This window comes from Gopherus evgoodei, chromosome 18 (genome assembly GCF_007399415.2).
Source record: "Gopherus evgoodei ecotype Sinaloan lineage chromosome 18, rGopEvg1_v1.p, whole genome shotgun sequence".
NCBI lineage: Eukaryota > Metazoa > Chordata > Testudines > Testudinidae > Gopherus > Gopherus evgoodei.
This window is the reverse complement of record NC_044339.1, coordinates 19490549-19503399: the sequence shown is the minus strand read 5'-3', so window position 1 is coordinate 19503399 and position 12851 is coordinate 19490549. Positions and strand designations below refer to the sequence as shown.

Here is a 12851-nt window from a genome sequence, read left to right as displayed (position 1 = left end):
AACTAGATAATAACAATGCTCCAATTGTAGTGGGCAGTCACTCCAGATTAAGGGACAGATCCTTTGGTCTAACCGAGCTATGCTTAGCACACAGTGGAAATGGGGCTGGTGAAGGTGGTTTAAAGCTACTTTTGTTTTTCCCACAGTGTGATGAGAAAAGTCCAGCCCAGTTTAACTCCAGGAGAAAATTAGAATAACTTTTTTTCACCAATATTTTCAGTTTGCAACAGGGGCATTGGAGCACAGAGTGTATGAGGTACGCGATACAGCATTACGGATTATCTTTGACATGTACAGGCAGCACCAGGCCATTATACTGGACTATCTTCCTCCAGATGATGCCAACACACGCAAGAATGTTCTCTATAAAACACTCTTTGATGGATTTACTAAAATAGATGGTAGACTTACTGAGGCTGAGCTTAGGGTAAGTAATAAGACTGTGGAAAGTATACAGCTATGTTAAGATACTGTATTTTCAGCAATGTCTTGGTGGAACCATATATTGAATTTCTAGCTGCACTGATCATATAAAAAAATTGTTATAACACTTATGACAGAATTTCATAACTGTAAATATCATGGTTGTATAGTAAAAAAACAGACTCGCACTCACTTTACTATATAAATCTTTTTATAATCACTGTTAGGGATCAAACATGGAAAAAAGCACAGATTATGTTTCTGAAACAGTAGCAATATTTTCACATCAGTAAGGTAAAAATCTAGGTTTCAATGGCAGTATAGTCGTTCTGTGACTGTGGGACGAATGGAAGATGTTAATTTATTCATTATCTGTCAGTAGGGTATTTATGTGATAAACATGTCTAAATCATAATGCATGTATTTAAAATTAGCATAGAAGATCTTTTTTTGTTTATATTGTGATGGACCAGTTGTTAGTTTTACACACAGTAAGAAAACAATTTTATGTTCTAGATTAAATGGTGTTTTTGCATCCTTCCCTGTATGAGAGAGTATTACAAAACCACTGTAACCAAAAGAGTATTTCTTAACAGGCACAGAAAAAGGCGGCCACAGAAGAAGCAGAAAAACAGAAGAAAGAGGAGATTAAGGTCCTGCAAGGGCAGCTAGCAGCACTGAAGGAGATCCAAGCAGAAGTTCAGGTTGGAAAGGTCAATATCATTTTTGATCTGATGTCCTGGGTTGAAATTATCTTGTAACGGTGGTGTAATTACAGTTACTGGTCCTATTATTTTTTCCTGATGGATGCTGGAAACAGATTAAGCTGCTATGTTCTGTGAGATGAAAGCTGTTTTGTGATAACTCTGGTTTTATATTAAACCACAAGAAGTTTTAACTGAAATACATGAAGGGACTGGTCTTTACTCACAACAGAAAGAGAAGTCAAAATTAAAATTCTATGCTTTGTTTTTGGTACAGTGGTACAAAAATTGCATCCATGTAGAATTGTTTAACCCATCATGTGGTATTTGGAGGCTCCTTCTACAAACTTTAAAATGTCCAAGTACTTGTTAGAGCAGTGCAAGGATACTGTACATCATGGGTCAGCAGCCTTTCAGAAGTGGTGTGCCAAGTCTTCATTTATTCACTCTAATTTAAGGTTTTGTGTGCCAGTAATACATTTTAACGTCTCTTTCTATAAGTCTATAACATATAACTAAACTATTGCACACACTAGCAGATTTTAAGGTAGCCATCCTACAGCAAAAAAACTTCAGGACCAGACTTCAAAGAGAAACTGCTGAGCTTCAGTTCATTTGCAAATATGACACCATCAGCTCAGGATTAAACAAAGACTGTGAATGGCTAGCCAACTATAAAAGCAGTTTCTCCTCCCTTGGTGTTCACACCTCAACTGCTAAAAGAGAGCCTCATCCTCCCTAATTGAACTGACCTCGTTATCTCCAAACTGATTCTGGCCTGCATATTTATAGCTGCCTCTGGAAATTTCCATTACATGCATCTGACGAAGTGGGTATTCACCCACAAAAGCTTATGTTCCAATACATCTGTTAGTCTATAAGATGCCACAGGACTCGTTGTTGCTTTTTACAAATCCAGACTAACACGGCTACCCCTCTGATACTAAACTATTGTTGTATGTAAAGTAAATAAGGTTTTTTAAATGTTTAAGAAGCTTCATTTAAAATTAAATTAAAATGCAGAGCCTCCCAGACCGGTGGCCAGGACCCAGGCAATGTGAGTGCCACTGAAAATCAGCTCACATACCACTTTTGGCACGCATGCCATAGGTTGCCTACTCCGCTATACATAATAACTCATGTCGGTTACTTTAGAATGATGCTATACTATATAATTGTCAGCAATTGGTTTTGAACATACTTGACTTCAAAAGGTTAATAACTGCACCCTGACATGGTAGAGGGCTGTTGCCCACTCTGCTGCAATATACGTGCCTGTACCAAGGCAGGGAAGGGAATATGTCTGCTGAAGGAACACTGTTGTGTCCCAGCACACAGGAGACATCCTCTTTGGGAAAGTTGCCTGTCTGCACCACAACCTATGCTGCCTTGACCGTGCATCTTGTTTGTTTGCTGACTGGACTTTCTCTGGATTTATCTGTTCTTCTTTCTTGAAATACCAAGAAATCATTCTTTCTTGGCTAGTGCCTTAGTCACCAAGGGAGTTACTGACATCTACTTCTCTGTTTGGCAGGAGAAAGAAAGTGATTTTCAAAAGCCAAAGACTCAAGGTAGGTAAAGTTTAAAACTATTCAAAGAAACACAGAAACCAAATTAGCCTTGAAATGTTTTGGATGGGGAAGTAGTTAGGACATATGGCAACCAATAGGTGACTGACTGTGACATAATGCACACTGACTCATCTGAGTTCAGAAACACACAGATCCTAGAGCTTTGGATTGATTGACTCAATCTGACAGAGAGAATCATTCAGTCTTCAGCAGAGCGCTGACCATTTAGTGTGCCAACATTGGTTGCCATCAGCTAGGTGGGTGATTTCTTGCACCAGATCAGATTGGCTTGATTCAATCAGATTGGCTTGGATTGAAGCCAGTTTGGATTTTTCCTCACACTGATGTAGAATCATCTGCTGCTTTATTTTCAAAATGTTCACCAGCATTTTAAGTGGTGACTATGTGCAAACAGTCCATGGCTGCTGTTTTGAATATAGCAGTGCACCCAAAAGGCAAGCAATTTTCCTGTTGTATCCAGGAGCCGTTTCCTCTTGGCACTGCGTACACTTTAGTTACTTTTCGATGTTTAGGAGTGTACCATTCCAAATAGTCAGTTACCATTAAGACCTTGAGAAACAATAGTTATCCAAAAAGAACTAAGAACCATCTACTGAGTTTAATAGATTCCTTGTTACAGGTGAGCAGGTAAAGAAAGTCACCCTGCTTACGGCAACAGAGATTCCAGACGATCATTCCTCGGTTGCAAATTATTTAGATAAGTAAGTAAAATCAGCAGCTTCTAACCATTTTAAAAGAGTAATTGTTAAAGAGCAGTTAGTGATCATCCAAATGCAAATATCTATACTGACATTTGTGGACAGTTCATTAAATAAGATTTAAATTGTTAAGTGTTAATAGGGACCATTTTGAATATTTTAATTTCTTCCTCCTTATTCTTTATCTTCCAAAATAAATATAATTAGTAATGGACAAATCAGGATTACATATACTTCACAACTTGTACAGTGTGAGGTTTGTACATGTGTTTGAGAAGTTGTCTATGGATTAGAAAACTGTCACAATATAACAGCGTATCACTGCTACGGGAACAGAGGCAAAGCTAAGACTAAGATTGTCACACTTAGGGGCTTCATGAGAATATAGAATGCTTTCTGGGATCGGGTAAACTGTCCAAGTGAGCTCTCCCAGTATTTATTTGTAATAACAGCTCTCTCCTTGAGTGAACATTTTTAGTTAAAGCTACACTACAACTTTACATAAGTCTCTGCCTGAGCCCAATCAGAGGCAGGTATTCTGTAGAGAAGATGTTTTGTACAAAAAAACTATCTATATCACAGAACTATATTAAACTGGAAGGATGTTTCCCCTTGACTTGGACTGCCTGTTTCTTTTAGTAATCTATAGCATTTGTTATTCTTCCTCTGTCTGTCTTCTCCAGCCTATGCATTTTTTGTGGTGAAAGGGACGAATCTTTCACAGAGGAAGGCTTGGATCTCCATTATTGGAAACATTGCCCTATGTTGACAAGATGTGAGCACTGCAAACAGGTCAGGCATTGGACTCAGAAGCCTATATACAACCTAACATACACATTCCAGAACTGACACAAGCAGTGAATTAGTCTGTTGTCAATTGATAAGCTGCAAAAGGTGAAAATTGCTGTTTAACAAAAAGTTCCGTTTGTAGCAAAATCATTGTCATGGACAATAACAGGAGGAGAGGAGCAGTATAAGGAACCAGATTAACAACCAAAGTAAATCTGCTCAACATACTTGTCCATTTAAAATGTAACAGCACCATTAGAATGAGGAAACTGGAAAGGAAGGGGATCTCTCTTCTGGGTTAGGACAAATACCTTTTAAATAGTGTTGTTTGGAAGGAAAGGCAGTGTCACATCTATAGAGGAATCACTGCTACGCAGTATAAGCTGCAGATGCATGTGTGAAAATCAGAGCTCTGCTGTGTGTGAAATTCTAAATCATTTCAGACCAGATGTCATATTGGGGGAGGAGAAGTTAGTGATACTCTTCCAAACTCCACCCACAAAATCAGCTCTGCCCACAGAAGACATGTAGTCAGAGTTGATTGCGCAGATGTTCAAAATATGATCACACATGCGCTCTTGGGCTCGCCTTTCCCCTCACTTGGGTCCTAAAACACCTCTGGCTCTGCTGAGCTCCTTGAGCTTGGTTCCCCTTAATCGGATTCTGCTGGGCTCAACACTTTCTTCATTGAGGGAGGAATGTAGCAGTGTCTCCCAAACACATTTGCTGCAGGTGCCAAAGGGAGCTGTCATTCACAGGAGATTGTGAATGTGCAGATTTTCATAATCTAACCCTCCCGCTCCTTTTTTACACAGTCTGACCATCTGTTGTATTAACATTTTAGGCATCTCATTAAGCTCCCATTGAGATGAATCGGGCAGCTGATAACACTCGGTGCCGTTAGTTCAGGTCCTGCAAATGTGGGCAGGCATCACTTTATCAATTTCACTCCATACACCTTTTTGAGGCTATCTCGACAATTATCACATCTAGAGACTAGATTTTGTCTTTTTAAAAGTGCTAAGATTCTAGAGAACAAGGCAGCATGCCATATGACTACTAACCAGCTCAGTGTCTGCCCTGTTTCAGATATGTATTTGTGGGGGCACTTTAACATTCTAGTGTTACTTGTTGAGTAACTTGCTCCAATTTGTCATACATTCGTTTTGCATTTTAAATTTAACTTACACCTTAGGTAAGATGTAGCAGGAGAAGCAATTAAAACAAGCACTAAAAAGTGAGAGAGGCCTGGGATAGCTTATTTCAATTGCTTTTCCTCTTCCTTCCCCCACCTCTACCTTTCTGTTCTTTAGTGTGTAAGCTCCATTATTTTGTGCACCCACTGATTTTTAGATCAGTCCAAATTTACTTCAATATTTACGTCTGCTTTGTGACCAACTTTTACCTAAAGTTTAGCTTACAACACTTGTTGGCCCCGAGACTTCCAAGAGAGTTACATCGATTTATTTCAGGATGAACTTGGCCTAGGAGCCCTTACTGAGGTGTTTAATATGAATCTTTCATTGATTTACTCAACCACTGGCAGTCAAAGTGGCTTTGAAGCATCTGTCTAGACGCTGCTAGCTATGTTGTGCAAAGATTATCCCAGAAAGAAGCGTGTGTTCCTGTTTTGTCCCAGTGCCTGCTTGTACATACATGCAGCATGAGCAACTTCTATGTTCATACACAGTAGAATACATGGAATCATTTCTAACAACTGTATTTAAAGATAAGAATAGAGTTAAACATAGGAACAAGTTTTAAATTATCTTTCCTTGTTTTATTTTTAAGCCTATAATGATACCTTTTCACTTTAAATTTGCAGGTTACATGTGTAAGAAACACAAGCAGAGTTTTATCAGATTTAGGCATTTTTGAAATTTTACCCTGAGCCCCATTTTCAAAGGTGAATTAGGAGCCCAAGTTTCATTGATTTTCAATGACATTTAGGCTTGTAAGTGCCTTCGTCACTTTTAAAAATGAGACTTGAGCTCTAAAGTCACTTGAGATCTTTTGAAAATATTATTCTTAGTTTCATAGCACAATACATGTCTATTCCTGTATTTTTTGTATTCTCAACTACCTGTCTGGTTTCCTATTGCAGGTGGTGGAGATAGCAAGCCTGACAGAGCACTTGCTGACTGAGTGTGATAAAAAAGATGGCTTTGGGAAATGTCAGCGCTGTAGCGAGGCCATTCCAAAAGAGGAACTGCCCAAACATGTGAAGGGCAAGACTTGCAATCGTGAGTAGTTTCAAATGGAATAAATGAAGCCAGGGGAGCTGCAAGGACTCAATACCTTTGGAAAATCAGGCCACTTCTATTTAGGTGCTGAACTATGAATTTGGAATCCTAACGTGAGGCTAAGGATTGAATATTTGTGGCCTAAATGTTTTTGCCTTTCAGTGCTCACTGCACTTAGCTCCTATTAATGCACGTGGGAGTGTCTTCTGAGCAAGAACAGAAAACTCCTGAAGATTGCTCCACAGTTTAGTTTGCTCCTCATCACTGTAGAGCAAGCTGAAGGCACTTCTGTGTTAGCTGTTCTCTCTTCCTTTTCATTTTTTCTCTTGATAATGAGATCGGTTTCGTGACTAGGCAGGAGAAGGTAGAGTAGCAGCCAGTTCCATCTCTTGCTCACAGAAACTGGCAGAGATCAATCTGTTCCTCTTGCATTTGGCAAAGCACATGGCAATAGCGTAACTTTTTTTTCTCTTTCTAATCATTTCAGCTGCAAAACCAGAAAAGGTGGCAAACCATTGTCCATTGTGCCATGAAAACTTCGCCCCAGGAGAGGAGGTAAGAGAAAATGAGTGTAATGTCAAATTGGTCTTGCTAGTCTTGTCACTAAGACTTCAATAATTTGTCCTTTAACACTGAAATTACCTACATTGCCTGAACATAACCATGTAAAAAAAGTGCCTGGAGTCTCTGCCTGTGGCTTCAGATTCTAGAACAATGATAGTAAATGCAAACTGGTAGCAAGCTACTTTCAAAGGCTGTGCTAAACAGGATTTTATGGCCACCTTACTTCTTTTGCGATCAGCTCTTGGAGCAGAAAGTGGTGCCTCTAATTCTCCCGCCATCTTAATTTGCTTTGCTAAGTGATCTGATGGAGTTACATTTAGGCTTGTTCAGGTTACAGCAGGAATTGATTATCCATGTTTGGCTTTCATTCAGAGGTCTCTTATAAATCTGATCAAGACAGTAGTTAATAGGCAAAAGAATGAGACAGCGTGTCATCTTAAACCCAAGCTGTCTGTGAGATGTTCCTGATTTTGTCCTCAGTGCGGGCCAAAACTATTGAAATCTGCTTGCTTTTTTCAGTAAAATAACACCTAGCATTTCATTTTTCCTTTGATGCTGTAAAACGTGCTTGTGCATGCGCACGCCTGCACATGTGTAGATACAGAAATAGCATTCATATGAAAGACCTGCTATTTCTCTGCTTTTGTAACACCGCTTGTTTCTTAATTTATCATAGGCCTGGAAATCTCACTTAATGGGCAAAGATGGCTGTAAAATGAATCTGCGGAGGGCGCATACACTAAATAAAACTCTGCTGATGCAGCCTGGTATGGATTTCCTTGTGATTACTATGCTTTTCACTTTGTTTACCTATTTAAGCAGAAGGCTCTATTCTAGAAAGCAAGTTGATCCTTAGTCAATAACAGTTGAATGCATTATTCAAGTATTTGTATATGCTGACTGTATTTCTAAATATGTTGGTATAGAATAGCACACACAGAAGGCAAGTCACCCTCTGATACTCCAGTCAATCTCAATGATTTTAGCACAGATGCGCTGTTGTAATCATTTTTAATTTTGTTTTATTGTTTGTCTCGTTTTATGGAGCAGCATACCCCAAAGACTCATCTTGCTGTAGTTGCCCTCTTATATCCTACGTTACGCTATGAACCAGACAGATACAGTAGTGCACAGAGAGCCGCTTAAATGCTATACTGTCAATGTGCCTCAGGCCTGAGAGGAGCCAATTGGAGATGCTAATCTAATCCTAACTATGGGACGGAGTGAAGTGGATAGGTAGTCTTTTATCTGTCCTGTAGAGAACGAGAAATTAAGACACTGGGTTGATAAGCATCATACAAATGCCTGAGGCAGGTAGGTTGATGGGAACTGAACTCTGAGCATGGACTCGTGTCACATATGATGGATCTCTGAACAAGCTGACGGTTTGTTGATGTCAGATGTTAATGTTTACTCCCTAGCCTGGATTCAAATTTATGATCCATCTCCTATTACCACGTCTGTGAATAATCCTGTCACTTCAAAGTCAATCTTATTATTTCTGTCAATGTTGTAGCTAAGTCATGTACCTGAAATGCAAGAGATGATTGTGATTGATAATCTGTATGTTCTTTTCCCAGGCAAAGCAGCAGGATTAACCATAAACAAATCAGGTCCTACAGCGACAAAGGTTCGTTCCCCCTCTGTAGGAAGCAAGATCCCTACCCCAAAAGGGGGCCTGAATAAAAGCACTGGCAGAACATATGCAAAGCGATGACATGAGAAGTACTTGTTTCCTTTGTCTCCATAACTGAGCAAGTTTTATGTGATGCACAACATTTCCAAGATTTGTTTACAAGTGATAGGAGCCCCACGTCATCCATTTCACCTGAACTACACACTGCTGTTTATCAACCACAAATAGTGTTTGACTGCTTCATTTACCCAATAGTTAACACTTATATATTGGTTCTCTTCGTGCAGTGTTGTGTATAATTATCCCAAAAACCTGCATCTCACTTTTAGTGATGAGCAGTCTTTTGGGGACAGAGCCTCTGGTCTCCTGCACTCCTTTGGCATTTCCCCAATAGCATGGAGGGAGCAGAAAGCAGCTGAACCTTCCCTGATGAGGCTTCCCTCAGCCTGGGGGGAGTCCCTAGTAGTATAAATCCAGCATAGCCAGATCCTGTGCTATCCACTGCAGCAGCAACCAATGTAGAGATCCGGGCCAAAATATAGCATGCTTCTGCTGTCCGTGGTCAGTGTATTGTCCCATGGGACTAGGGTGGTAGCTAGTGTAACAAGATCATCCTGGATGCTAGGACAAGTAAGGAACTGGCCCCAGGATCAGGAAGCCACAACTGGCTCTCTTTTGGCCCTTCCTCGGGGCATAGCTGAGACTCTAGCCCTTCTGATTCAAACGAAATCAGGTTTTGAGAACAAAGCTTTGAGCTATCTGTTCCTTTGAACCAAAGCTAATGTTCGCTTACAAATACTCCCCAAACGTTTAGGGAATGCAATCATTGTATCAGTTTGATGAAGTCACTATAAAATTTGTTGGTAATTGTTCTTTGCCAAAACTTGCTTGGTTGTGTGACACAGTAAAAGTAATTGTGTCACTACGTACCTGATTGAAGGGAAATAAGTACTAGTTATACAGAAATAGAACTACAATGAGACTATAGTATCACTTACCTACAGTATAGGTCTACTATGTGTATTTCTGCACCACTCCAGCAAATCAAAACCAATCTACAGAGAAATTATCATATTTAGGCTTTGCAACACATCACTGAATATTACAAACACAGTAGCTGTATTGCGATCACAGTAGCCTTGCTGTCGTTAAGTTTGTGTCATAGGAGTGTCACAATCCAACTGTTCTAATGTACAGCTAACAAAAATTAAAGTAGAAAGTAAGTCTTGAGCAGCTAAAAGTATTCCTTTACTAGACACCTTGAAATTCTCTAGCTGGCCAGTGTTACATAGCCACAGAATGATGTGGGTAAACAATATGCTCTTTCTAGAAAAACTGCCTTACCTCCAGATCCATGTTTGATATGAGTATAATGAATATTTCAGGTAGCAGCTTTTATATTATATAACTATTTATACATAGAAAAATATACCTGTTTATACAGAGTACCTGTTAGACATTTATAACAAGGGTATAAGCATAAGTTATTCTGTCAGTTAAACAAATGTTTAAAAAAGCAGATTGTACTTCCAAAACAATTATTTTATAAATATGATTAGACGGACTCGTGTGAACAAGATACACACCTGGAGCAGTGAACTTGTGAAATAGCAATTTCCCTAAAGTAAAACTCTACCAGAGCTGCTTAATTCAGAAATAACATTGGAGAGTCACCAGTGCAGGCCAGGAACATATTTTGAATCCTGCAAGACCCAACCTGTAGTTTCTCTCTACCCAAAAGGTGCCCAGTTTATAAGCAGAACAAGAATCTGAAAAGTTTTTTGTCAACTGTCTTGTTCTCTGTTATCCACCCTAACATCTTGTAAAGCAAAAAATCATCCCATTCTCTGGAGACTGTAATTATCCATTATGCCACATACTAACATGATTTGATAGTAATTCAGCAACAGCCATTGACTGAGCCTTAATTAAAGTACCGTCAATGTGTCTACAGCAATCTCATCTGTTCAGGGGTTTCTAATCATTCTGGGAGGCAGGTTATCGGTTGAGGGGGCAAATTTTATTTTAGCAAAAGTGGACGAAATAATTTTGGTCATTTAACTTACAGAACTGTAAAAAGCTAGTCATTTTTCTTGGGTGCTTCAGCTCAAAACTGCTATGTTTCTAAACTGAGATTGTGCGTAGTAGTTTTCTGTAACAATAATTTATACTTCATTTAGGATCTAATTCAACTCCCAGTGAAGTTTAACTGAAAGTTTCCAATTGACTTCAGTGGGTTTTGGATCAGCCCTTATAACAATACATGTCTCTGAGTAAAAGCTACCAGGAATTGTAGCTTTGAAAAATAGTTTCTCTAGAAGGAAAAGTTACTGTTCAAAGGCTTTTACTATACTTTTCAGTGGGTTTTACAACACGCATTTGCTGTGCACAGTTAGTGCAGTACATATACCAAAATGTGTTTCTCCGATAGACAATAAAAGTACCCAATACATTTTAATTTTTGTTAAGTCACCAAAGTGCCAGAAAAGTTGCTATTTAAATAGCCTCTTTGACAGCCATGTAGTCTCTGTCAATGATTTCACCATCCTATTTGCTCAGACAACGTAACACATTCTGAACTGCAAATAAGAGACAAACCTATTCATTAAAAGACATGGTGAAATCCTAGCCCTGTTGAATTCAATAGAAGTCTTGCTATTGACTTCAGTCTAGCTTTTTCTACAGCTATGTGTTCGTGAGCAGCTGTTTGAAGTGTAACCTAATCTATTTATTGTTTAACTTTTAACATAACATGCTGCACTTCTGCATCCCTTTCCTCCCAAAGAGCTGAATAAGATTGTTGCTCCACTGCCCAGTAGTCTGTGGGGATGACAAAAGATTCTATCTAAAGGAACTGTTTGATATGGTATGAGTGGGCTAATAAAAACTTGCTACCAGTAAAGGCTATAGAGTGGGAGGGAGAAGTGTCTGTTGCAGGAGAAAATACTTCTTGTTTAGAAGGGAACAGATTGTATAACCACAGGAATTTGCAGCTCGTTAAATTGTTACTAACAACACTAGTATACATGTATAGTAAAATATGTAACTGCCCTTCCCTGTGTGTGTGGACAAGCAGCTTCCTTAGATATTAGCAGGAGCACTGACTGCATGAGAAGGAAAGTGTGATACACCTCACAGGTTGTCTCTCTCTAGGAAATTTTTGACCCATTATTTGCCACCAGCGTAGCTCTACTGCTGATAGCATTAGGGGAAGGGTATAGTCTTGAGACTAGTTCTGAGGTGTAGTGTGTTAAAATTCAGGCACTCCCTGGAACAGACCTTAAAACACCTTGTATTCATTGTAAATTTCAGGACATTTCCTTCCGAGATTAAATTAATTGTTCTGCACCACTGTCCACAGCAGGATTCAGAAATACGAGATTATAGTAATCTGAAAGCAATATTTTTTTCTTTTGCCACATTGAAATGAATTTGCTGTATTTATTGTATTTTGTATATAGAATACTATATTTGTAGTGTACAGTTTTTATAGAGCTTGTGCGTTCTGTACATGTCTATGAATTTTATAAGCACATTGCAGCACTTGCATTTGAAATGCTGTTGTATGTAACCTTTAAACACTCCTTCACATATTTGTTAGAAATTAAACTTACTCCATTTTAGAACCTGATCATGGAGTCCCTTAATGCAGGCAAAAGTCCTGTTAACTTTGCTCAGAGTTTAGCTTGTGTAGTGACTGTAAGGTCAGTTGATAAGATCCCAGAGTACAGCTTACCTTTGAATGGCCCAGACCTGTCATCTTTTATACATGGAATTCAATGGACCTACTCCTGTCTGGAAAGGTTCTTGTGCATGTAAATATTTGCTGGATTGGGCCCTCCTGGGGTGCATTTCATTGGTAATTGTGACTCTTCTTACAGTGTGGTGTCTTTTGAATCCGGCGATTAATAGTTAAAACAAAGGCATTTAGTTAAATTCTTCACATAACTGAAGAAGCAGATATGCTCGCTGTCTCTTATTTTGACTAGGGGGCAGTCCAGAAAACAGGGCCAGGGAGTAGACTTTTATAACTGCGTCATTTATCGGTTAAACCCAGGAATTAGAATAAGGCCATATTTTCTGTTACTCATCATTTTGAATAGCTAATAAATTTGGGGCTGAACTTGGCATTGTTTTCAGGAATTCAGTATTTCTTTCTGGCATCTCCAATCCTTCCCTTGGCCAGGACTTGCTCATCTCTA

The 12851-nt window shown here is 39.1% G+C and overlaps 1 protein-coding gene across 1 annotated transcript in view; it reads left to right on the top strand.

Annotated features, from left to right (window-relative positions):
• CEP104 (centrosomal protein 104) overlaps positions 1 to 12272 on the top strand; it is a 32183-nt gene extending 19911 nt beyond the window's left edge. The window contains exons 14-22 of the mRNA XM_030537874.1: positions 221 to 427; positions 1020 to 1136; positions 2662 to 2698; positions 3339 to 3420; positions 4101 to 4209; positions 6311 to 6449; positions 6937 to 7004; positions 7690 to 7780; positions 8594 to 12272. Of these exons, the coding sequence (XP_030393734.1) occupies positions 221 to 427; positions 1020 to 1136; positions 2662 to 2698; positions 3339 to 3420; positions 4101 to 4209; positions 6311 to 6449; positions 6937 to 7004; positions 7690 to 7780; positions 8594 to 8730 (987 nt within the window). The 3' untranslated portion in view covers positions 8731 to 12272. The remainder of the gene's footprint in view (positions 1 to 220; positions 428 to 1019; positions 1137 to 2661; positions 2699 to 3338; positions 3421 to 4100; positions 4210 to 6310; positions 6450 to 6936; positions 7005 to 7689; positions 7781 to 8593) is intronic.
• Positions 12273 to 12851: the final 579 nt, after the last annotated feature.